The following is a 25,408-nucleotide window of genomic DNA, read 5'->3' on the forward strand; positions in this document are numbered from 1 at the left end:
TAACCTTCGCAATGTGGGGGGTCTGAGACAGCCCAACGGTTAAAAGAAAATGCTTCACTTTGTTTTTGTATGCGGTAAAGTTGTCGCAATACGACGGTGGGTCACAATGACTGATGGGTCAGAACGACCCGAAGATAACACAAGGGTTAAATAGCTCATACAATTTGAACTAGAGAGGGTACAATTTCTGGGGAAATTGTAGGGTGTGCTTGCTTGCGTCGGTTGCACAGGGGTCCGTTTTTGAATGACATTTTTACAACTGATATTTCTGTATATTTTATATAAAAATGCATACTTATTATTTATAAAGATTACATAGATTTAAAAGCATTTTTTTTGTGCTGCTCGTTTACAACTGAAAATACGAGTGAAGTGTAGAATTAAATATGATGTCTTCTCATTTCCCCTGCAAGAGGCAGCCTCATAGCTGAATCAAAACGAATAAATTTGGCAGACCGGTGTAAAAATTGACCTAATCTCTATGACTTAAACGTCCTTTTTAAGTTTTCCCTTCTCGTGATATTTTCAGGCATTTAGCCTACTCATATTGCATTCATTCATTAATAAAGAACCCCCTTTGAAGATTATTCTACGACGTTACCGGCAGTAGAAGATGGAATCGTGATTCAAACAGTACCATCTGCTAACTGAAAATATATGCCCCCAAAAACGTAAATAAGCTTGCCATTTATTTAGTGGAAAATCGCTCATTCATAAAAAGCTCACTGGTACTGTAGCGATCAGTCAGTAACAACGCAAAATGCGATAGCCCTGTGTGGAGAAGCTGCCCCGGTAAATTCTACTACTACAGTACAGTAGTACTAGACTACTGCTGTGTTCATCTTGGTAGCGATTGCGTTGGTTGAATTCGATTTAACGTTCCGTTGTACGGTTTAGGCTGAAATTAATTATTTTCATGAACAGATTGACACAGTTTAGGCTGTGGCAATGAAGTTAAGGATAGTAGTTAGATAGATTTTTGATTTAAGTAAGGAGAGTGCCGAACATGTTCTGTCGCCGTTTGACTTCCTAAACAGCTGTGTCTCGTGTAGGCTACTGCGTTTCAGTGAGCAACACTGGTTTGAAACCACAGGTCATGATAATTTCACCCACAAATTGTTTACTTGTAATGTAATGTCATAATAAATCCTACAACGAAAATGTATTTGTGAGGAATGTTTATTTTAACGATTGAAAACAGATGCATCATAGACCACTGTAGTATGTGTTGCCCGGGCAACAGAGGCTAATGTCATGATGCTAATACTTCAGTGACATAGTAGACTACTGTTTCCGAAAGTAGATGTACTTCCTTAATAAAATCAGCTTATATTGTACATTACACGTCACAATTGTGTGTCATATCACAAAGTAAAATTAGTAAATAGTTATCACCCTGGCCTCTTTGCTTGTGGCGTTTCTGCAGCTGCCTTGCAGTAAAGCAGTTAGCTTAGCTATCTCCCAGAAGTTAAAGAGCAGCTAAACTAATGTTCTGCTAGAGGTAGTCACGCGAGTTTTCGTGACGTTAGTGACGTAAGTAGCGTCATTGACTGTGGCTAGCAAGTTAGCCACCGTTAGCTTCACTTTTCGCCACATGAGTTACATGTTTTGAAAATTAAATCTCAAATGTCTATTTATTTTTCATTTTAATTAAGTGAAAGATTGAGCACTCTTGAAGAAGAAAATTAAAATGCAAATAGGATGATTGATTACCAATTTCATTTATGAGTCAAATAACGCAGCCACATTCTTAAAATGCAAATGCATTTCTGGAAATGCATTTGCATTTGAATTTTGGTAACGATTTGCTTCCATAAACATGTTCTGTCGCCGTTTGACTTCCTAAACAGCTGTGTAGTGTAGATGTTTTTGTAGTGTGTCTCACTTAAGCTACAGCGTTGCAGTGAGCTACACTGGTTTGAAACCACAGGTAATGATAATTTCACCCACAAATCGTTTACTTGTAATGTAATGTCATAATAAATCCTACAACGAAAATGTATTTGTGAGGAATGTTTATTTTAACGATTGAAAACAGATGCATCATAGACCACTGTAGTATGTGTTGCCCGGGCAACAGAGGCTAATGTCATGCTAATGCTTCAGTGAAATAGTAGACTACCGTTTCCGAAAGTAGATGTGGGCCTACTTCCTTAATAATATCAGCTAATATTGTACATTAGATTTCATAATTGTGTTTCACATCACAAAGTAAAATGAGTAAATAGTTATCACCCTGGCCTCTTTGCTTGTGGCGTTTCTGCAGCTGCCTTGCAGTAAAGCTATAGTTAGCCTAGCTATCCCCCAAGTTAACAGATGCGAAACGAATGTTCTGCTACAGGTAGTCACACGTGTTTTCGTGACGTAGTGACGTTAGTAACGTCAGTGACTGTGGCTAGCAAATTAGCCACCGTTAGCTTCACTTTTCACCACAAAAACGCAATTTCTACTTAAACCATGCAACGGAACGTAAATAAAATACAACCAACGCAATCGCTAACAAGACAAACCTTTTGACACCGCCGTTGTGTATGTAGTCCAAATATTGACTGATCCTTAGGGGGGCGAAAATAAACAATAATAAATAATATATATGTGAGAGAACAAAGGTTGTGCCCTTGCCGAAGGCAAAGCACACCCAATAATATATATGTGAGAGAACAAAGGTTGTGCCCTTGCCGAAGGCAAAGCACACCCAACTATAGATAGAGTAAATACGTATTTATTTATATGTATGTATATAGTTAAAATTGCATCACTTGATGAATTTAAATATATGAATAAATTATATATTATATTTACTTATTTACTTTATAGCCTATTATATTCTTCACTTTCGCTGCTCCCACTGAATGACATGCTGCTCAGATGAATGAACATGTCACTTTGTCCCCAGGGAATTCACAAAAATTGAGGTCCTTTGATGCTGACACAAGTACTCTTGTGTTTTTTGTGCTTTAATGTGTGCAGTGTCTGTGTGTTGCTGTTTGCATGTAAATGTGTGTTGGTGTTTGCATGTGTGTGTAAATGTGTGTTAGTGTATGTGTGTTAGTGTAGCGACGGTTGCTTTTATCTGTGTGTGTGACTGTGTGTGTGTTTGGGCTGGCCAGCTGTGTAAAGCTAATCTACACATTGGGTGTATCTTTTCTGCTAAACATGATAGTGGGAAAGAGGTTGTCTCATTCAACTGGGTGTCAACTGTGATGTGTTAGGCCTATGCTCCTGGGCAAATAGCTCCATGATTGCATGCTAATGTGTAGACTCACTGGTAAAACCTTTAAGACATAAGACAATGTGTCCTGAAAAAGAGGGGTTGGTAAGTGGAAAATTGGTCCCAATAATAGATTTATTTGGGGTTCAGGTCACATGTATAGTGCTGTTAAGTTGTCCTTGCTGTTTATTTTTGGATGCTTGGAAACAAGCCACTTGGTTTTAAGTAATTCTACAGACAGATGCTCTGACATCATCAGCTGTTCATGTTCCCTCCAGCTGTGAGCTCAGCCAGGCCAGAGCAATGCTGTTACTCATAAGAGACAGCATTGAGGAGGGACATAGCCCATGGCCTTTCGTGCAATTTCGTTTGAGATACTTTTTATGGGCTATTATTATAATACCAGTGCAAGCAGTCTAAAATATGAAGAATCAGCATGTTCCGTTAAGATTCGGGTTAATGTTCCAATAGTGGGGGATAACAGAACAGATGCCAGCGAGTTTAGACTGGCACGAAGACCATCAGAACAAAGCTTTTTTTGACCACACATTCCAAACATGTGATTCATACACCTGCTATCAAAGAACTCAGGTAAACATTAACACAGTAACGAGGAAGACAGAAAAGACGTCGGTGTATTCAAGTATTCCTGCCTTGCTGTTATTCTCCCGCTCTATAGTTTCCCCTGGAAGCATGCAGGCATAATACTTCTCTGAGCTTTCGGAGGAGAATTGTTTTTTGAGCACCTAGTCCGCAGGGGCATCCACCCTTTGCTGCGCTGAAGTGCTTCGTCATTGCGATACAAGCGTCACTGGAAACCTCAGATCAATACGCTTTAACTTGTGTCAGGAACCACCGGAGTTATGCCGTTTGATACTTGTACAGGACACAAATCTCAGGTAACATTGATTGCTTTTACATTTGTCAATTATTTCCTATCTTTGCTGCAACAGTCGTGTTATTTATTTTCTTCAGTTACAGTTCGTTCGAAGTTCAACGTGCGCTGTGCTCCATTTATTATGTCAAACTGCAACAGGGACATTCGTATGTCGGTCGCTGTAATTACTAAAAAAACGAAATTGGTAAACTGTACGGCGTAGACATTTCTGTCAAGGCGATTTTTATTGTAAATGAAATTGTTGGGTGAATGTTGGACATTTCATAGTCGAACGCTCACTGTTTATTGAACCTGTCTTTATGGCACTTTTCAGGTAGACTATACGTCATTCTTATTGAACACGACTTTTGTCGCTAAGATACTACATTCAAGTATGTGCAAATGTACAGGTGTTTTTCGAGCCCTCCAATCCTTCTCACGAGCGTTGCTACTCGTGACCTATGGAAAACATCACCTTAACTTTGGATTTTAGTAATAGATGTGATTTTGTTGTATGTGTGAGTGTGACTGCTGACTGCTCGTGTATTAGCCTGGCCTTGCACTAAACAGTGCTGTGCTACTGTTCCCAGTCACCATCTGTTATGGCCTCTCGCATTACTTCTGGCTCATGACTAACTGCACAAATCATTTCAACAAAGGATTAACAATTTAATGGTGATATTATTGACCAAGTTCATATTTGACCTGATTAAATATCTGACTTTCTCTCCTCCCTGCATCTGGTTGGTGTGCCTCATCGTGGCTGGGATGCCCTTTTGTGATGCCTTCCTGTGTGGACATTTGGTGAGTATGCCATGTTGCTACGTCTGCTAACAGAATTTGTTGTGCTGCTAGTGTAATGTGAAGTTCTTCTGTATAGCAGTGGAGATTCCAAGCATAGCTGTCTATCCTGAGTGTGTGTGCTTTTTTTGGTTTTCCTCTGAATGTTATGCATACTAATGAAAAGACTCAAGGGAGATACTGGATGTCAGCATTCTCCAGAGTCAAAGTTGAATGACTCTGTCTCTGCTCTGCCCTCCAGATCTCAGACATTCAGTTCTGTCCTGAATGTTTTCAGGTTCGCTTGGTATCTCGGGGCATGCACCTGCTATAGTGTCTAGTAGGCAAAGCCCTGCTCTTACTCACAACATGCCGTTCACATAGAGAGTCTAGCCTAGTCTGTTATCCCATGTGACTGTTTCCCAGACTAGGAGGGACCTATAACACCAGTTGTTTGGGTTATAGCCAAGGAGATTTAAAGCTCACGGACAGCACGAGAGAAAGACCAGGAATGAGAAGAAACATGACTCTTTACACGATTTTACATTCGAAGACAGCATGCTATTTTATTTACTACTTTATACAACTGCTGTGTGATGGGTTGTGGTTTTCTGGCGCGCCCCCACTGGTAAACTCGCACTGCCAAAACAAGGAGGAGTGGCACATCTATCGGAGGCCTTGTGACGGAAAATGACCTTTATCTCTCCTAAACACTCGCTATCCCAGTGCGCACTGCTGCAACGAGGCGGGGTTCCCTTCTTGCTCTTCCTCTCCTCTCCCTCTCCACCCCTCTCTCCTGCTCTACCCCTCTCTTTCCTTATTCTTTTTCTGTCTGTCTTTCTTTCTTTTTCTCTTTTCTTTCTGTCTCATACTGTTTCTTTCCCTCCATATCAAAGCGAACCTATTTGAAGATTTAAGTTATGCTACATAGTAGTTCTGACAGCTCATTATTTCACAGTCACCAGAAGACCACCCTGCTTGTAATCCTGGATTATACCTCATGTATAACGACAATGCTCCATTTGACCACCAGGTGGCGGTACACACTCAAGGATTCCACATGCTGATTACGTACCCTCCGATTTCGGGATTGACATGGGACAAGAGCATAAATAGATGTGCAGCCTACATTGTGGATATAAAAGGGTTAGAACACGATTCCTTCCTCTTTGTGAAGAGGGCCGTCTCAATTCAGTCCCAGACTTTCTATTCGTGCTAATTACCAGCATAGTCACAGTCAAGTATAACACCGCAATTCGACCTGCCGTCGTGTAGCAGCGGTGCGCACTTTCTATTTCTTGGCTCATCCTCATTGCAACAGAGAGGATTTAGAGAAGGGAGCAAGGAGATAAGATGTTAGGAATAATGGAGACATCTTACATACAACCAGAGTGTCTTTGGATGGAAGGACCCAAACTTGGGAGTGAGAGGGGAGGTCCCACATAGCTGTCTGCCGGAAGAATGGAAGAAACATAGACCATTCCTGGTTCATAAATACTTTAAACCATAATGGTGTGCTATGAATATTAATGCAGCCCCAACATCTATCCCGCCAGTGCTTTTTAGAGCTTAGACCCTCAGCACAAATAAAGCCCTCCGCCACCCCCCCCCCCCACCCGCCCTAAAACTTGCCCGCGGTCATACGCAGCGGTGTTGCGTTCATACTGCATGTTCATAGCTGCACATGTTGTTTTACATAAGACGTGCAGTGGCAGGCAGAACGAGGCATGATACTGTACATCTGCCCAGATACAACACGGAGTAGAGCACGAGCAAGAAAAAGGCACAGGATTCAGGTGGAGGGAGGGAGGGAGGGGTGGGGAAGTGGGGGGTTATATAATCAGCGACAGAGCCAGGGAGGGATAAAGACAGGCAAAACAAACGCACTCCATGTGTTCAGCTGGAGTGCAGTGGTGGTTTGCGTATGTGTATCTGCCGGAGAGAGAGAGAGAGTGAAAGAGGAGGCACACCTAGCATGTCAGTCGTGCGAGAGGGTTGACTTGTCTTGAAGTGAGCGGGCGTTCCGTCTGTTGTGCCGTCTGAGTGCGGGGTTGTAGTCTGTCGCTGTCTCTTGGGGACCTTGTGTAGTGGTGTGGCTCCTCCCTCACAGAGGTCTAGCTCAACACCTGCTCCCTGCATCAGGGACTGGGAGACCAGGCAAGGGAGGGGTTCCTAGGCAACTGGAGTATGGAGGGAGGGTTCTGGGTGGTTCCGACCACTCCCCTTCTCCATCAGGGGGACAACAAAAAGCTCCCAGCCACCTAGTTCACACATTCCATCTGCGTGTTTGACCGTGCCCCTTGTTACTTTGTGTATTGAGGGAACAGTTTAGCAAAGCTCTGTTTCCAGAGGTTTTTGGGTTAAATTATCATTCCAAATTTGTATTTATTTATTCTGAAACGGCATAAGGAAACCTTTTGAAGGGCACTGGTCATTGTGTAGCTTCTGTTCGATTTTCAACTTTGATGCGGTCTTGCCCGTGAACTTGGTCACGAGACAAAGGTGATGGTAAGGAGCCCCCCGTGTTTCTGTGGAAAATAATGAACCCCAAGCCCCCCGCCCCAGCCCCCTACCCCAGCTTCTCCATGAGCCGTATGGCACTAATGGGGTCAGGCAGATGGGCGGGGACCGTGCCGTCCCCCCTAAAGACAGCTTGGTAGTGGTGTGTGTGTTTGTGGTGGGGTTGAGGAGAACAAATGAGCGCTGTGACACCTCCTTGGGTGAGACCATTGTACTCTCCAATGGGACCCTTGTGTGGAATGGCTGGACCTGATAGCTATTCCAATGTGTCAATCAGTATCTCCCATGCACCAGAGTGAGGAGTTAAGGGACGTGCCTATCTCTGGCTGTGTGTAGGAAAGCACTAGGGCGTTGTCTAAAAGGGGTTATGGGGCCATTTGCACCCCTGTTGCTTCCCTACTGTTTTTGGAACGTACTCTCTGGTAGCAGCAGCATGAGACCCATGGGCACCGCATGCTGCAGATTTGAAGTGTAATGGATTGGGCCACAAATTAAATTATTTTGGGATGATTAATTGAGGCTGTAGGGAGGATGTAGAGGCTAGATTCACCGCTTCTCTGTGGGAACGGGAAATCGATGGAAGTCAAAAGGAAATAACTGGTCGATTACAAACCATAATTTGAAAGTTGATTTGTATCAGCCTTCGTGCTTGTTTGACAGCCCAGCCCAGTTGCAAAGTTGCTGCATATTTCCACTTTATCCGTGAGCCATCATTCTCGGCCACCCATTCGAGAAAGGTAATTGTGAGATAATTGTGGCATGCTTTCCACATCGTTTCAGTGAGTAATACATGGCCATGTACCAATCAGAACATTTTATGTAGAACTGGATCGGGAGGCTACTCCGTTCCTCAATGCACATTTAATGTCTTCTCCGACTTTTCCGATTGGCTTAGAGGGCTTAACCGAACCGTGTAATTGGTGCATGAGGCCAAGTAACTCGTCCGCTCTCTGAATGACTCCACCCCTTTACGAGCATCGAACACCTAAAGAACAACAAAGCAAAGCATGTGTCGATCTGCAACATTGTTTCTCCATTGAATGTACGGAATAATAGATTGAGTTGGATATTGGGATTCATAATTCTCCATTGATGATAATTGTGATATAGGTAAGCACAATTAAGAATGTATTTTGTCTTGTTGAAGTTGATGTTTATTTGTTTTAAACATTCGGCGCCATTTTTTTATACATTGAGTGGTCCATTATTTAATTCCTAGGGGCAGACTAGACCGCACGAAACGATCAAATCCCACCGTCAATAAATCTGTGTTTTGGACTCATTTTCCTGCAGGAACATAAGACCGCGTGTTGTATTTGATGTAATGTGTGGTTTTCTATGTTGCGTGTTTTTTTTTTGCCACCACCAAAATGTTTCTTCAAGACATTGAAGAATATATATAAAAAAACACTGTGTGGTCGAGCGCTGCATGTATTAGCGAGTCTCACTTTGAAAACATGTGCGCGACTTATTTACGGAAAAGAATGAATGGGGGATAAGGATGAGCTGCGCACGCTAGGGCATTTAAATTGGCTGATAGCACTTCAGCAGAGCACTCGTGTCCTGTGATATCCTAGGGGTGACCGTTTGTAAGCCACTTTAGATGGGAAGTAGATTTGACCAGGAATTTCTGAATATACTAACCAGATACAATTTCTTCTTCAGGAGTGGAATTGGAACTTTGATAATGGTACTTGCCAACACTTGCCAAGTCCTTTCCCAGAAAGGATCCCATGACTAATGATCAGTGGCCATTGCGCGACTCGGAATAATCAGCTTTTTATAACCCCTCGCGGTGAAGTCTCATTTCTCTTCTGGAGATTTAGCTCTATATTCTTTTTAATATACTGAACGTGTTTCTATTACATAGGATATATGTAGCTTTATGATTGAACAAAAATAAAATAAAAGGCTTTGGTGTTAGTAATGGAGATGAGATTTAGTTGTGAAAAAGAGCCCGATGCATGATCCTGCTTAGCCAAGCTCCCCCAGGTGTGCGTGAGCATGTTAGCCTGCTCCCATTCAGCAGCAGACCTCTGCTGTATCTCACCTGACCTCTACTTGGGGTCTTTTGTTTCTCTAAACTAAGTGGACTCACCACCCCAGCTCTCTATGAGCGAGTGCAAATGTCTTTTTCGAAGAAGTGCTCCGCATTTTTCACTAAAACCTACCGGACCACTTTTATTTGCCCTTTTTCCGTTCCTTCCAGTTGACTTGACTTGCGCTTGAGCTCCGATAGGAGGGGATATGTTAAGAACAAATACATATTTGCTGTAGGGTGGCCTGGGTGTGTGCTTCCCCCTCACACACTGGCAGGGGGCTCATCCACTAAGCTGGGAGTCCATTGATACTGGCAGTGGATATATATAGGAAGATAATCTTTTATGAAGGGCTGAAAACATGACGTGGAAGGGAGGGAGGGAGCGAGCGAGGGAGCGCATTAGAGAGTGGAGAGGGAGAGTTTTTGAGATGACGAGATATCACCTCGATGTAAACGGGAGAGGGGCTCAGCCCCAGAGCGCGTGACTGGTGTGGGGTCCTGGGTGTGGCCTATCCATCAGGAAGAGCCCACCGGGACTTTCCTTCACCAATGAGCTGCCGGGGTGATGTTGGAGGATGTTGTTGGCGCGGTCGTATGAGGGCGAGGTCGACGAGGGCCCTGGAGCTGGTGTTAATCCTCTTTTGGGAGTTATGCTGCATTAGCGTACTCACTACGTTGTTGTGTTGTGTTGACAAGTGCAAATAGGAAATGCCGTCCTCTTAAAGGAAGTTAATTGCTCTTTCCTGTGGGGAGGGAGAGCAGGGTGCATTGATCTGCTGTAAGAGTCTTTAATGGTTCATAAAGCTGCAGGCACAGCTTTATGGAAACAACACTTCAGGACAGATTTCAAATGGAAGTGTTTCATCAGAACCGAGAAACAGCAAGTGCGCAGTGCATGTTTTGGTTCTTCGTCAGGTTCATGATATCGAGTGACAAAAATGGATCCTATCCAATGTTTTCCGATTTTCTCATCCACATTACTGTATGCCAGTAGACAGAAAAGACCAGATTTAAAATGGAACTTTCTCTCTGATCAGGACCTTATGAAATAGGAAATGCAACTGTGTGCGGTACATGTTTTGTTCCGTCAGGTTCATGATATCGAGTTACAAAAATGGATAATTACCAATGTTATCAGATACTCTGATCCACATTAACGTACGCCAGTAGACAGAAAAAGCTGTACGATCAATTGGCTTTGGCTGAGGTTCTGGTGGAAATTGATTTAGGACTGCTCTCAAGGCAACCACAGTCAATCAATCAGCGTACTCCATTCCCATCCCTTGACAGTTCAGGTTACAACACCAGAACTGCCATCTGCCCATATTGATTAGCTTGAAACCTGGTCTTGGATAATCGAGGCTTTCACTGATGACCAGGACACTTGTCTGTGGCTGTGTGTTTATGTGTGTGTTTGTGTGAGTGTTTATGTGAGCTGTACACAAAGGCAATATAAGCTCCTTGCACATTTCTAAGTGGTAGTTTTCATTAATTTTCACAGACGCTCCGCGGTGCATACGGGCGGTTCGGTTCTCTGCGGCGCTAGAGAAGCAGAGGATTTCCCCTCTTAACGGGAGTCCTCTAGTCGAGGGCACTCGCGCTTGGAGCCACACTCCCAGTCGTGCTCTGCGCGGCACAGCGAACCGAGCGAGCTGCGCGGAGAGGGCTGTGGAGGAGGGCTGTGGAGGAGGGCTGTGGAGGAGGGCTGTGGAGGAGGGCTGTGGATGAGGGCTGTGGATGAGGGCTGTGGAGGAGGGCTGTGGAGGAGGGCTTATGACTCATAACTGTTTGCGAAGACGCGCGTGGTTGTGCCTCCGTCCCCGAGAGACGTGAGCGACCACGTGGTCAGCGGACTGACATTCTGGCGCTCAGCATGTTTCTGTTGACGAGGCCAAGTAGGTGTGACTTGGAATAAAGCATGAATCAGCACAGCTGATCGCCATGCTGCGGCTGCCAGCTTCCCTCGCACACACACACAGAGAGAGAGAGAGAGAGAGAGAGAGAGAGAGAGAGAGAGAGAGAGAGAGAGAGAGAGAGAGAGAGAGAGAGAGAGAGAGAGAGAGAGAGAGAGAGAGAGAGAGAGAGAGAGAGAGAGAGAGAGAGAGAGAGAGAGAGAGAGAGAGAGAGAGAGAGAGAGAGAGAGAGAGAGAGAGAGAGAGAGAGAGAGAGAGAGAGAGAGAGAGAGAGAGAGAGAGAGAGAGAGAGAGAGATGAGAGCGAGAGAGAGAGAGATGAGAGAGAGAGATAATCTCGCAAGAGACCTAATTAATGGGAAACTCTTTTCTAAATCCCTAACTTGCTCTCAGCGCCCGGGAAGCATCTGTTTCATCTACAATTTCCTAAAAGGTGAAACCGTGTCGAGTTATGTGCGCGTGATCGGCCCCGTACATGTTTTGGGACACTCGTACGGCTTTTGTGTGTGTGTGTGTGTGTGCGCGCGCGACTGAACAGAAATAGACGTCATCTAGCCTGTGTAAAGGCAATTAATGAGTCCACAGCATCTTGCAACGCATGGCTATTTATAGCTCCCCCCATGCAAGCTCTATCTTCCTCTGCCCAACCATCGCAACACACATGCTGACACGCACTGGCATGCCGTTACAACGACCTACCTCAGGGAACGCACACACATTATCAAGTAGGCTGATGTATAAGCGGACTGGCATGGGCCCCGACAAGCCCAGATAAGTAAACACTTCTGAGGTCCGCTTCCTGTGTGCCTTTGGCGTCGTTTTTCTCCCCGTCTCGATCTCTTGCGCGAAGGAGCATCTGGCCTGCACCTGATCCAGCAGCTCCAGGGAGCGTGCTGTTTTCTGGAAGGGCGTCGCGCAGCAGTCGATCACCGCTAACGAGATGGTCCCCCACGAGGAGGTGTCGCTACGGTCCAGGGGGTGCTTTAGTAGCGCATAGCGAGAAGCGTATCTGGGTGGCTTGTTTTGTTTTTCTGTGACGTCTCTACTTTTGGGGGACTCTTGACTTGGTTACAACAGGGAAGCTGCTTCCCGGTGTGTTTACAGGCGTCACTTGTTTATCTTTTCCCTCTCCATCTTTCCCATTTGGATGGTGGGGGGGGGGGGGGTGGGGGGGGCCGTCAGTCGGCTCGCCGTCTTAATCAGTCACGGTGGCGGGTCAGCGCTGCTCAGCTGGTCCGAGCTGGAGATGTTAGACCGTGAGCACAAAATGGAGGAGGCAGCAGACACGAGCTCAGCTGGTCCATTAGCGGGCTCGTCTGTTTCCTGACAGTCAGCGTTGAGATGACGGTGCATTAAAAGACCCAGAGGAGCCCCAGAGCACTGAGGCGTACTTTGTGTGTGTGTGTGTGCGGACACGCAAGTGTGTGTGTGTGGGGGGGGGGCGCGTGCACGTGTGTGGTGACCCATGGAACTGGTCTATGGGGGTGGCGGGGGGGGGGGGGGGGGGGGGGCGGCGGAGTGGGGTGGTGGTGTGGGGGGATGGGTGCACAGGATTAGTTATAGTGTTCAGCACAGTTATTGGTCACTGGATATAAACAATGGGAGGGCTGAAGAGGATTTGGGTCTCTGTGGGTCTCCCCCCCCCCCCCACACACTCCCCTCCCCCCTCTTACTTCCCTGCTGTTCCTATAGTGTTTGAGGGAAGTGTATGGGGGCTGTACCCTCCAGGCTCCAGCCCCCAGGCCTGTGCATCTGGAGGTTGGGCCTGCCTGCCACCCTGTCTAGCCTGCCTCCACCCCTCCCCCAACCGTATGTAGGGCTAGACGTGAACCACATTCGGAGGAGTGTGAGAGAACTACAATCCGGCCCTGCCAGACCAGACTAGACGCTCATCATGAATAAACGCCATGCTAATGTTGTCTCCCTCCCTCTCGATTAAAAAACAACAACAAGCGCTCACATGTTGTTGCTACCAGTCACGTCTGTGCCGAAGCTGTTCATTATCGAATGAGTAGGCCGTTTGGTTCGACAGTACGAAGCCTGGCAAGTCATTTCCTGCAAAATGCACTGCAATTATCTGAATTGTCATCAGTAATAGCTCACGGCTAGATACCTTACGACAGTTAGCGGTGAATACCAGATGAATACCAGGTCTTAACCTGGCTGTGAACCGGAGCGTTAGCAAGTGGGTTAATCATTCATGCCCAGACGTTAGTGATGCCTCAAATCAACCCATGTGAAATGGACGCCGTTGTGCTCTTGTAGTCAAGTCTTTTTGAGAATCTCTGCTGTCCCGAGAATGGCAATTCCAAATGATCACTGCCCAGTTATCCTGAATCGTCAGATTGGCAGCTCGGCTGGACTGGGCGTGGGATGGATGGTGGAGTGGAGGTAGGATGATGATGATGATATTGGCTGTACTCCTCGTCAGCCTCAGAGAAGAATGGCCTCTTTGTGTGACTGAGTTTTAATGAGACTCTGATAAGCACGGCCGCGAGCTTGGCCCTAGAGGGCCGCCTCGACATGAGGATTCACAACAGGAGAAGCCATTGTGTGGTAAAGTGGCATCCATTCTCATAACTGTGTGTGTGTGTGTGTGTTTTCAGAGAGCATGTAGTCTGGAGGTGGTTTCATCTTAAATGGATTCATTCTCAGCAGCACTCTTATTTAGAGACTACAACAGTTTCTTATTGCACATCATTAACACGTATGTATGCTGTGAGTCAATGGGGCTTTGAGGTGAAATTGCCAACTGCATCTCTGTGATCGTCTTAGTGACCCGGTTTATTTTTGGGATGTTATTTCTGGCTCTGTGTTCAGAGCGATGTCGTTTTCCAGATGGGCGTCACGACCCGTAGACGTGTCTCGCAGAGAGGTGTGTCTGTGCATGCAACGGCGACCCGTGACCTTTCCCCATCGCTGACTGTCTCCTCCTCTCCTTCCAGTGGCTACCATGACGACAGAGGCGAGTGCGGTGAGCGAGGCAGACACTGAGGGCAAGCAGAAGGCCAGCCCCGAGCCAGAGCCGGAGAACAACCAGAAGCCCGAGGCTGCAGCAGCAGCAGCAGAGGCCGGGGTCGAGGGGGAGAAGCCCAGCGACAAGGCCCAGGAGAAGGCCTCGGAGGCCGGCCCGGCTGACGGCGCCAGCTCCCCGACCGAGGAGGAGCAGCTGAAGCCCCGCACCAGAACGTCCGCGGGCCGGGGCCTCTCGCGGCTCTTCTCCTCCTTCCTCAAGCGCCGTTCCCAGTGTTCCGAGGGAGAGGGGTTCGAGGTCGAGAAGGCCAGCGAGGAGAAGGCCGACAAGGAGAAAGCGGAGGAGAAGGCCGACAAGGAAAAGGTCAAAGAGGCCAAGGTAGAGGAGGAAGAGGCCAAGGAGGGCAAGAAGGACGGAAAGGAGGAGACGAAAGAGGTGAAGAGTGAAAAGGTCGAGAAGAAAGAGACAAAAAGCAAAGGTGAAAAGGAGGACAAGGGAGACCAGAAAAAAGAGAAGGCGAAGACTAAAGTAGAGGTAAAACAGGAGAAGAAAGAGGAAGAGGCCAAGAAAACGGACGTGGAAAAGGGGGAGAGCAGTAAAGGGAAGAAGCCAGAGGAGGACAAAGAACAGAAGGAGTGTCAAAAGAAAGAGGACACTAAAAGGAAAAAGGAGGAGGAAAAGGCCAAGAGGAAAGCGGAGGAAAAAGCGAAAGAAGAGGAAAAGGCAAAAAAGAAAGAGGAGGAAAAGGCTAAGAAAGAGGAGGAGGAGAAAAAGAAAGAGGGAGAGAAGGCTAAAAAGAAAGAGGAGGAGGAGAAAAAGAAAGAGGGAGAGAAGGCTAAAAAGAAAGAGGAGGAGGAGAAAAAGAAAGAGGCAGAGAAGGCGAAAAGGAAAGAGGAGGAGAGGCTGAGAGACGAGGAAAAGGCAAAGAGGAAAGCAGAGGAAAAGGCTAAGGAGGAGGAGAAGGCCAAAAAGAAAGAAGGGGAAAAGGCCAAAAAGAAGGAGGAGGAGAAAAAGAAAGAGGAAGACAAACTGAAAAAGAAAGAGGAGGAGAAGGCCAAGAAGAAAGAGGAGGAAGAGAAGGCCAAGGAGGAGGAGGAAGAGAAGGCGAAACAGGAGGAGGAAGAGAAGGCCAAGAAGAAAGAGGAGGAAGAAAAAGCGAAAAAGACAGAGGAGGAAGAGAAGGCAAGGAAGGAGGAAGAACAAAAGAAAGAAGAAGAGGCGGCCGCAAAAAAGAAAGAGGAGGAGAAAGCCAAAGAGGAGGAGAAGGCGAAAAAGTTGGCGGAGGAACAGGCTAAAGAGGAGGAGGAGAAGGCAAAAAAGGAGGAGGAAGACCACGAAAAGAAGCGGAAGGAAGAAGAACGAAAGGCAAAACAGGGAAAGGACCAAAAGGGCGAGAAGAAAGAGGGGAAGGGGAAGAAAAAAAAGAGAAAACCCAAGGGAAGGAGGGAGGAGAAGCCCGAGGTGTCCGCGCAGGAGCAGGCCAAGGCTCCCATCGCTGCCCCCGAGCCGGAGCTGAAAGCGGAGGCAGAGAAGGCCGCAGACCAGGTCTCCCTCAGCAGCACTGAGATTCAGGTGAGTCCATGACGGGCATAGGTGGCAGTCAGCCATACACACAAACTCCCAGAGGGGTATCCTGGGTGAGGAGACTATATATAGGGAATAAGTCCCAGTGAATGAGTCTCAAGTGAGATGGCTGGGTAGGGCAGTCTATGTAATTGTTTGGATCTGTGACCTAGCATCAGATAAAAGGATAAGGAAAGCACGTATAGCTTTAAATTCCTGTTTATTTTGTTTGCGTCACAAATTTTTGATTCTATGGACTAGTTGGCTCAGCAGAACGAATTATTCTGAAGAGAGCTTCAGAGATCTGGCCTGTGTTCAGAAAAAGCTCTGAGCAACTGCCATCTCCAGACCACTTCTCCTGGGCAGTATCTCTGCACTAACCGTCATTTCAAGTCCAGTCTTTCGTGCAACTGTTCCTGTCTGTGTGAAGCTATAATGAACTAACATGGCTGCCTTTCCGTGAACCGTGTAGCCAGCCCAAGACGAGGCCACGGAGGAGGCTGTCAAAGAGACGCCCCCGGTGGCGGAGAAGAGAGAGGAGGAGGACGCAGTGAAAGGCGAGGGAGAGCCCGAGAAGGCGGAGCAGAAAGAGGTGGAGGAGGAGGAGGAGGACGAGGAGGCCAAGGAGTCGTCGGAGTCATCTCAGGAGGGGGGAGAGGACGAGGAGGAAGAGAAGAAGAAGCCTAAAGACAAGAAGAAGACTGCAGTGGAGTCCAAACCCTCCAAGCGCCCGCCGACCATGCAGTGCAAAGTCACCCTCCTGGACGACGATGTGTTTGAGTGCGAGCTCGATGTAAGAGAGACCCCCCCTCTCTCTTTGTCTCTCTCTCTCTATGTCTCTCTCTCTCTGTCTCTCTCTCTCTCTCTCTCTCTCTGTCTCTGTCTTCCTGCCTTGTCTTCTAACGCTCCTCCATAAATCATCTTGTTGCTTCTTCTATGCAGTGAATACATGTTTTCAAGTAGTGATGTCGCCCCCATCTCTCTGTCCTGTCCAGAAACACGCCAAGGGCCAGGAGCTCTTTGCGAAGGTGTGCGACCACCTCAACCTGCTGGAGAAGGACTACTATGGGGTGGCTGTCTGGGAGACGCCCACCGTCAGGGTAGGAGCTCTCTCACTGCACAGGATAGGATGGGCTGGCTGCTTTGGTTCAATTTCACCAGAAAATGGCTATAATAATGACAATAATAATAATAATAATAATAGTAACAACAACAGTGTTAAATTTGTAATGCACCTTTCTTGCATACAGAGCGCTACGAAACAGTAAACGTTAAAATCATAAAACATAATGTATAATAACAATAGGCACCGACAGAATTAAATGAACAATTGAATACCTGATTAAAAAGCTACGTTTTAAGAACAAATAAAATAATCGCCAATCGAAGGAAACAGGAAGTGAGTGACACAGTTTTGGAGCAGTGGACGAGAAGGCCCGTCCACTAAAGGGCAGTACTGTGGTATCCAAGTGGTTCATGAACTGTTTCTCTTCTCAGACATGGCTGGATCCCACCAAAGAGATTCGGAAACAGGTTCCAGGTGGGTGACGTCATCAGGATAGTTGAAGTATCTCTGTAGCTCACGTGGGAGTCGCTCGGGGTTTCACTGGCTTGTTTCCCTCCTCTCAGGTGCTACCTATGACTTCACCTTCAACGTGAAGTTCTACCCTCCTGATCCAGCTCAGCTCACAGAGGACCTCACACGGTACGTGTCTCTTCATACACGCACTCAGCCATGGCCCCTTTCATAAAACTCATAACAACAGCATCCTATTGGTTACAGATGATTCCATCTCCTGGGACATGTTCCACTTCTCCTGGTTGAGACTCATGATGACCCTGTGTCCCCCCCCCCCCCCCTCCTCCAGGTACTACCTGTGCCTGCAGCTCCGAAAGGACATCATGAACGGCAGCCTGCCCTGCTCCTTCGTCACGCTGGCCCTGCTGGGCTCCTACACGGCCCAGTCGGAGCTGGGGGAGTACGACCCGGAGGTCCACGGAGAACACTACGTCAAGGAGCTGCGCCTGGCCCCGGGCCAGAGCAAGGAGCTGGAGGAGAAGGTGATGGAGCTGCACTGCACCTACAGGTGAGCCCTGGGAGGTGGGTTGGCAGGGGAGGTGGAGGAGGGAGGCAGGGCTTGGGGCCGGTGGAGAGGAGGTGGGCAGGGGATTGGAGAGGTGGGCAGGGGATTGGAGAGGTGGGCAGGGGATTGGAGAGGTGGGCAGGGGATTGGAGAGGTGGGCAGGGGATTGGAGAGGTGGGCAGGGGATTGGAGAGGTGGGCAGGGGATTGGAGAGGTGGGCAGGGGATTGGAGAGGTGGGCAGGGGATTGGAGAGATGGGCAGGGGATTGGAGAGGTGGGCAGAGGATTGGAGAGGCAAGCAGGTGGGAGGAGGAGGTAAGGGGAGGTAGAGTGGAGGGCAGGAGAGGCAGGGAGGTGGAGAGGAGGTGGGTAGAGGAGTGGAGGTGGAGAGGAGGTGGGTAGAGGAGTGGAGTGGAGAGGCAGGGAGGTGGAGAGGAGGTGGGCAGAGGATTGGAGAGGAGGACAGGAGAGGCAGGGAGGTGGAGAGGAGGGGAAGAGAGACGGGTATTTGGGGAGGAGAGGCAAAGTGTTGGGGAGAAGAAGAGGAGAAGCGGGGAGGCATTGAGGCAAGAGACCTCAATGAGAGACTACGGTTAGTAGCTGTTTTCCTGGAAGCAGCAGTTGTCAAACAAGAGCCCATCTTAAGGAAGCGGGAGAAACCCCTTTCAGTCTGTTTACATATACATAACCTACAACCTAACATACATAAACACGTCATCGTGTTTGTTTCCAGGTCAATGAGTCCAGCCCAGGCAGACATGATGTTTCTGGAGAACGCCAAGAAGCTCTCCATGTACGGTGTGGATCTCCATCAAGCCAAGGTACTGTCAATGAACTGCCATCAGACACACTCTTGGACTAGTAGTTTTGTCAGAGTTCCCCTAATCCCCCTTCTGTACAGTAGGCCTCTTGGCGTGCTTAAAGGAAAGCTGCTTTTGTGGTTTTCACGTTTTTCAAGCATAATGCTGTGTGACGTGTTCCCAGCGTGCTTGCTTGTGTAACACAAGGACAGAGATTGTCATTACAAAATTGATGTCAGTGCCCCCCCCCCCTTCTCCCCCTGCCCCCGCCCCCCCCCCCACACACGTCCCAAAAAAGGAAAAGGAAAAAAATAAAACACAGATTAATTTTTTTTAATCCATGAACCTAAAAGCACATCTGAGCCTGCCTCCTTGTGGTGTAATCTTGTAGGTGCACCCAGCTGATGATACACATTTACTAAGGACAGTGAAATCGAGTAGAACTTGAATGAAACTATTTTTATGTATACTAAATACCTCTTTTTTATCGATTGATTGTGACGCAAATCTACAAAGTACCATAGTGCAATGGCTAGTCCTTAGCGTTCCTGTGGGACCAGTGGGTCAATGGGACCTTGTGGGGTCTTGTGTCTGTGTGAGCAGGACCTGGAGGGTGTAGATATCATGCTGGGGGTGTGCTCCGGTGGGCTGATGGTCTACAAGGACAAGCTGAGGATCAATCGCTTCCCCTGGCCCAAAGTCCTCAAGATCTCCTACAAGCGCAGCAGCTTCTTCATCAAGATCCGACCGTCAGAGGTAGCGCGAGGCACCGCGCCATCGTGCTTCTTTTTTTTACACACACACTGTTGAAAACATCTGCCTAATCTGATGTGTAATGATATATATATATATATATATATATATATATATATAGTTTTTTTTGAGAAATTCTCATTAGTTTCAATACCATGTAAATCATGCAATATAGATAATCTGTGTGAGACCTGAAGATCCGAGAATGGGAACAGATGTGCTGTTAAACTGTCCGGGGTAAGAAAACGAGTCATGTAAAGGTTGTGTCCTCGCCCCTGCAGCAGGAGCAGTACGAGAGCACCATTGGCTTCAAGCTGCCCAACTACAAGGCCTCCAAGAAGCTGTGGAAGGTGTCTGTGGAGAACCACACCTTCTTCAGGTGAGGCCACGCCCCTCCCCTTTGACCTGCCTGACAACATAGCCCCTTCTCAGGCCATCCTAACGCTAATTGGCTAATAGGCCCCTGCGGCTTAACCTCTCTCATGGAGTAATTCTATTAGGCAGCGTTCAATTTAAACCATCAACGCCATCTCCGCATAGTACCTGCTGTACGTCCCAAGGCCCAGAATGAAATCTCTTAATGTTTTGGCTACGTGACATGTCATCGAGACAGCAGGAGCTCGGCGTAATCTCGTTACGCGAGATTGTCCCATCGGCCACCGCTTCCGAGCGGCTGGCACTGTGACACAGGAGGAACGTGACTGAGGCTTTTGGCTGAGTTGTTTGCTCGTGTCCCCCAGGGTGTCCACGGTGGAGCCCCCGTCGTCCCGGCGCTTCCTGGGGCTGGGGTCCAAGTTCCGCTACAGCGGGCGCACCCAGGCCCAGACCCGCCACGCCAGCTCCATGATCGACCGCCCCGCCCCGCGCTTCACGCGCTCTGCCAGCAAGAGGCTGTCCCGCACCATAGACGGAGGTTAGTGTGTGTGTGTTTGTCTCTGTGTGTGTGTGTGCGTGCGTGCGTTTAAGGCCGCAGGATCATCCTGTACGTTACCTCTCCCACTCTTGTAGTAATCGTCGGGGACGATTCTTCCCAAAGCCTGCAGCTCTCAACCCCAAACAGGACCGAGCAAGATGATTGGTTCCTATTGCTGGAATCAGACCAACCACGGCCCAGCCCATCCTCAGGTACCGTGTGGACCCTCATTGGACCTGTCGCCTGGCTTACAGAGCAATACCGCTCGGCAACTAACAGTTACACCGTCGCTGCATTTCCGCTTGTTTTGAAACGCTTCTGTTGATGTTCTCCCTGCTGCCACGCCCTACCCTCACCCTCTGGGGGTCATTGCTGCGGCCCCAAGGGGTCACCTTGGGTCACCGGCCTCTCCTGAGCTGGTCACCCGCCCCCTGTGTAACCCCAGGGCAGGTCCGGTTATCACGGGACGGTTCGGTCTCACATAGCGGCTCTTCACAACGCCGTCTCAATCTCCGTCACACCCAACTGCCCATCGCTAACATTAGCTTCTCCGCTTTCCTTTTTTGCCTTGTTCTGTCGCGTGGCGTCTCGCTGAAGACCTAACGCGCGTTTGCTCGCGCTTTACCGCGAAGACCTCGAGCTTCTCCGAACGGGAGGCTGCCGTTTCTGCAGCTGAAGACGCCCAGGTCTGGGACCCGTGGGTCGGTCCTCCTGCTCTGTGTGCAGCCCTGAGCTCTTGAACGCTGCCGCCAGCAGCGGCCTTGCGCACGCAACCTGTTGTCTCGCTCGAATGACTCGTCCTGTGACTGCACTGGAACGTTCCGGTTCCGCCTTTTGAAATTCGCTGGCGCGGAAGTCATCTGTCCCATTTCAGCCGCGTCGTTTGTCTTGCTTGTAGCTCTGCTGACACCGAGGCCATCTCTGCAGGGCTCCACTGTGAATCTTCAAATAAGCATGCTGCTACTCCTTTCATGTGCTTTGTGCGAGCTTCGGTTTACAGGGCGTAATAACTGCTACATGCAGCGGCCACCGTCAAAGCCGGCGTCTGAAAGACCGCCAGAGTGCTGCCATGGCCTGAAATGATCTCTCTCAGGATCATCACATATTCTATTCACAGCTTGGAAGCAGTCTGTTCAAACAGCCACCCAGACTTGGCAGGGGGGCCAGTCTGTCCAAACAGTCACCCAGACGTGGGAGGGAACTGAGAAAGGACAGGCTGTCACTCAAACTCTCAGCCAATCATGGGAGGGACGGGTGTCTGATGCGCGGCAGCAGGGGAGAGTGGAGGAGGAGGAAGGTGAGGAGGAGGAAGAGGAGTGGTATTTACTGCTACGTCGACGGCCCTCTCTTCCCTTTATTCCTGACCCTACGACATCTCTACGATATCTCTACCCTACGACAGGTATATTTTAGGTTTCAGGTTCAGCCTTGGGCGTCTTTTAAAAGTGTTGAATCGTGACCCTGCATTTCATTTAACCTAGGTGTAAAAGCCATCAAATGAATGGGTGGCACCTATAGCACAAGAATGCATACAAATTCTAATCTACCCTCCTAAAACAAATAGGTGTTTCTGTGATGTCTCCAGCCAAACCCAGCTACGCAAAGCTTGACAAACTTGACAGGTTGTTACAACCACGACTAGAGCAACGTGCTGATTGGTTCTGGGTGCTGGACCGCACCGATGACGCATCTTCCTATGAGCGTTCATACACTCCACCATGTGAGTTCTTACACACCTATCAAATATGCTGACGCTGAATATAGCTAGTAAATTGACTTACCACCTGGCAGGTCTTCACCAGTAGTCCTGTCTATAGTACTGACAACATTCCTCTGGTTCCTCCAGTCTCCCCCCCTGCGCCACTCCAGCCCCAGGCCAGTGAGGAGCAGGGGGCCAGAGAGGCGAGGCAGGAGGAGCCTCGGTCCAGGGAGGAGGTGCTGGAGAGGCTGCAGGAGGCAGTGGCGCTGGTGGATAAGCTGAGGGAGGCGGAGGAGGTGGAGGAGAGGCTGAGGGAGGTGGTGGAGCTGGAAGCTCGGCTTCAGGAGGTCGACCAGTTAGAGGAGAGGATCCAGGAAGTGCTGGAGGTGGAATTGAGGGAAAAGGAGGCGCAAGAGGGGAAGGAAGGCGCGGCGTCGGGGGAAGAGGGAAAGGCAGAGGTGGTGGAAGAGGAGGATCAGAAGGAAGAAGGGAGGGTAGAGATCGGGGAGCAGGATGAGGGGAGGGGAGCGGAAGAAGGGGTAGAACCGATGGATTTGGGAGGGGAGGATGCGGAGGAAGACGCGGTAGCTGCCATCAGGCCACGGGAGGAGAAAGAGGAGGAGGGAGAGTTACTGGAAGAGGGGGTGGTAGAGATCAGGGACCAGGAAGAAATGGTAGAACCAATGGATATAGGGGAGGAGGGGGAGAAAGAGGGAGAAGGAGGTCTCAAAGAGCCGGAAGACACCAGGCAGCAGAGAGAGGATCCGTCAGACAAAGAGGTAGAAAAGATGGACTTGGGGGAGGAAGAGGAGGAGGTGGAGGTAGAGTCCTCAAAGGAGATGGTTGAGACTGAGGACGAGCTGGAGGAGCAGATAAAGGAGGTGTTCCAGAAGGGCTTGCTGCCGGACGGAGCCCAGGACGAGGAACGCCAGACGCCGCAGGGCGTCATCAGCATCTGCTCAGTGTCGGAGGTGAAAATGGTGGAGCGCAGGACACGGAAGCGAGTCACTATTGTGGAGGAGAGCTGGCGACGGCAGGAGGAGATGGAGGAGGGCCAGTGGCAGACTAGAAAGGTGGAGAAGCGAGAGGAGGAGGTGGCGGTCATGGACTGGGTTGGAGTAGCAGAGGAAGGGACGCTCAGGCAGGAAGTCAACGTTGAGGAAAGATATGAGGAAGAGAAGTCGATGGCTCGTAGTATGCCCCGAGCCCCGAAGGCCAATGAAGATGATTGGTTTGTGCTCCTGGACCGCCCTCCATACCTTGCAGTTCCAATTGCTCCAGGTTTGTGCCTCTTGTTTTCTTGAAGCTGTTATCACAGATTCCTTTTAGGAAATACCAGCTTTAGCCCTCTCCAAACACTGGCTTATATAAATTGCTAACAGGCACACCCTCTGCAAAAACTAACCCAAGCCTCTTGATTTAGCTGCTGTAGAAATGAACTGTTCTTAAACATAACCAGTATTAAAAATGACTAGTTTTCTGGCTGTGGGTAACTCCAGTGACCATGTAGCTGACGGTCTTCTGGAATTTGGTGTGCGTTTGTTTCAGCATCATTTGAGCAGGGTGCTCAGAGACATCCTGCTGTCAGCCCCTCTGCTGGTACTGGCGTGACAACCGCTGGGCAGACAGAGGAGCGAAGGGAGGTTGTAGCTGAAGAGATACAGGTTGAGCTGGAAGGGGAGAGCCTGCCTCCGGAGATGCAGGAGAAACCAGCCCAGACGCTGCCTCAGAGAGTCGACGACTGGTTTATCCTGCTTGGTGTTGTTCCCAGAGTATCATCTGTAATGCCATCAGGTAAAGCAGATGTAATCCCTGCCGTGGTCGCTTTGTCCAGACCAGAGAACTACACCTCCCTTGTGCTTTGTATGCTAATTGCTGTCAGCCATTTTGTGCTCTCATACCTCAGGCATCTCCTTTTCATCAGTGTCTGTGGATCAGCGTGTTCGGTTCTCTCCAAAAGAAACCGTCTCTATGGTCGAGGAGTTAGAGGCGGAGACGAGAGAGGTGACAGTTGAGGTGATTGAGCTACAAGAGCGGGAAGAGAGGCGTCCGTCCGAAATCACACCGCCGCTGCCTCTGAGAGCGATGGAAGACGATTGGTTTGTGTTACTGGATGTTGTTAGCCGAGAGCTAACACATGTAGCCCCAGGTACGACTATATGACCCTGCTGTGCTTACATTTGCTTCTTGCTTAAGCATGCCATTTTAGAGGCATGCTTCTTCATGCCTCTAAAATGCTAAACGGTGCTTGCCATCAGCGTTGTACAATAGCTGGATTGTGAAGATCCTGTTTCTCTGTATTAGCTGCACTGGTGGAGCCTGTCAGAGAAGACACTATCTCAACATTAACTGAGGTGAACATCATTGAGAGACGAGAGGCGAGAAGAGAAGTTGTCCCTGAAGAGAGAGAAATACCGCAAGAGCAGGCCAGGCCACAAATGATCCACCCACAACCAGTGAGGGAGATGGAAGATGACTGGTTTGTGCTATTGGATGTGATTCCAAGAGAACCATCATATGTACCTCCAGGTATTACTATATTACTATGCTTCGCATGGCTCCAGAACAGAAGCTACGTGCTTTCTATGCTAATGCTCCTCAGTTGCGCCCGTGTTGTGTATAAGGATTCGAATTCTCTGTGCACTAGTTGCTTCGGTGGAGCGTGTCACAGAAGAAACCATCTCTAGGGTGGTTGAAGAGAAGAGAGAAGTTGTGGTTAAAGAGATCAAGTTACAAGAAGAAGAGGACACGCTTGTTCTGGAAACGACCCAATCACAGCCAGTGGTAGAGAGAGATGACTACTGGTTTGAATTGGTGGATGTTGTTCCTAAGGAACCGGTTTATGTACCTCCAGGTATTATTCCCATCATCCCTTGCTCTGCTTCGCATTCACCAGAACACCCATTTTCTGTGCTCATTGCTGTCAGCCCATTGGCTGTCTGTGACCTGCGATATTTGATGGATCTTTGTCTCTGCTCATCAGTGCTTCTTGAGAGGCCTGTTCAGGTGATCAAGTCCACCGTGACTGAGTCTAGAGAGGAGAGGATGGAGGTTGGAGTTGGGATGATAATGGTACAAGTGGAAAATCATCCACCGCCAATCGCTGTGGAGCAGACTCAACTGCAGCCAATCAGAGAGAGAGATGATGACTGGTTCGTCCTGTTGGATGTGGTTCCCAGAGAACTGATTGTCGTACCTCCAGGTATCTCTCACCTCCCAGTATCTAAAGCAATGCTTTCCATCCCGATTCTCAACATGATAAACTTAACCCATCACCTCTC

General features: G+C 48.6%; 1 protein-coding gene across 10 annotated transcripts in view; it reads left to right on the plus strand.

Moving 5' to 3' along the window:
- Nucleotides 1-8,325: 8,325 nt before the first annotated feature.
- LOC134024195 (protein 4.1-like) overlaps nucleotides 8,326-25,408 on the plus strand; it is a 29,900-nt gene continuing 12,817 nt past the window's right edge. For 6 of the 10 annotated variants that reach the window (XM_062466694.1, XM_062466703.1, XM_062466696.1 and 3 more), the window contains exons 1-5: nucleotides 22,673-23,408; nucleotides 23,676-23,921; nucleotides 24,034-24,276; nucleotides 24,432-24,656; nucleotides 24,775-25,329. In XM_062466694.1, the coding sequence (XP_062322678.1) occupies nucleotides 22,676-23,408; nucleotides 23,676-23,921; nucleotides 24,034-24,276; nucleotides 24,432-24,656; nucleotides 24,775-25,329 (2,002 nt within the window). In that variant the 5' untranslated portion in view covers nucleotides 22,673-22,675. Of the gene's footprint in view, nucleotides 8,499-8,945; nucleotides 9,184-14,286; nucleotides 15,888-16,350; nucleotides 16,672-16,873; nucleotides 16,979-17,375; nucleotides 17,419-17,507; nucleotides 17,584-17,746; nucleotides 17,966-18,695; nucleotides 18,784-19,365; nucleotides 19,519-19,796; nucleotides 19,895-20,255; nucleotides 20,429-22,672; nucleotides 23,409-23,675; nucleotides 23,922-24,033; nucleotides 24,277-24,431; nucleotides 24,657-24,774; nucleotides 25,330-25,408 lie in introns of those variants that run through there. The other 4 variants (XM_062466702.1, XM_062466701.1, XM_062466699.1 and 1 more) reach the window with 4 other exon arrangements.

The sequence above is a fragment of the Osmerus eperlanus genome, chromosome 7 (genome assembly GCF_963692335.1).
Source record: "Osmerus eperlanus chromosome 7, fOsmEpe2.1, whole genome shotgun sequence".
NCBI classification, from domain to species: domain Eukaryota; kingdom Metazoa; phylum Chordata; class Actinopteri; order Osmeriformes; family Osmeridae; genus Osmerus; species Osmerus eperlanus.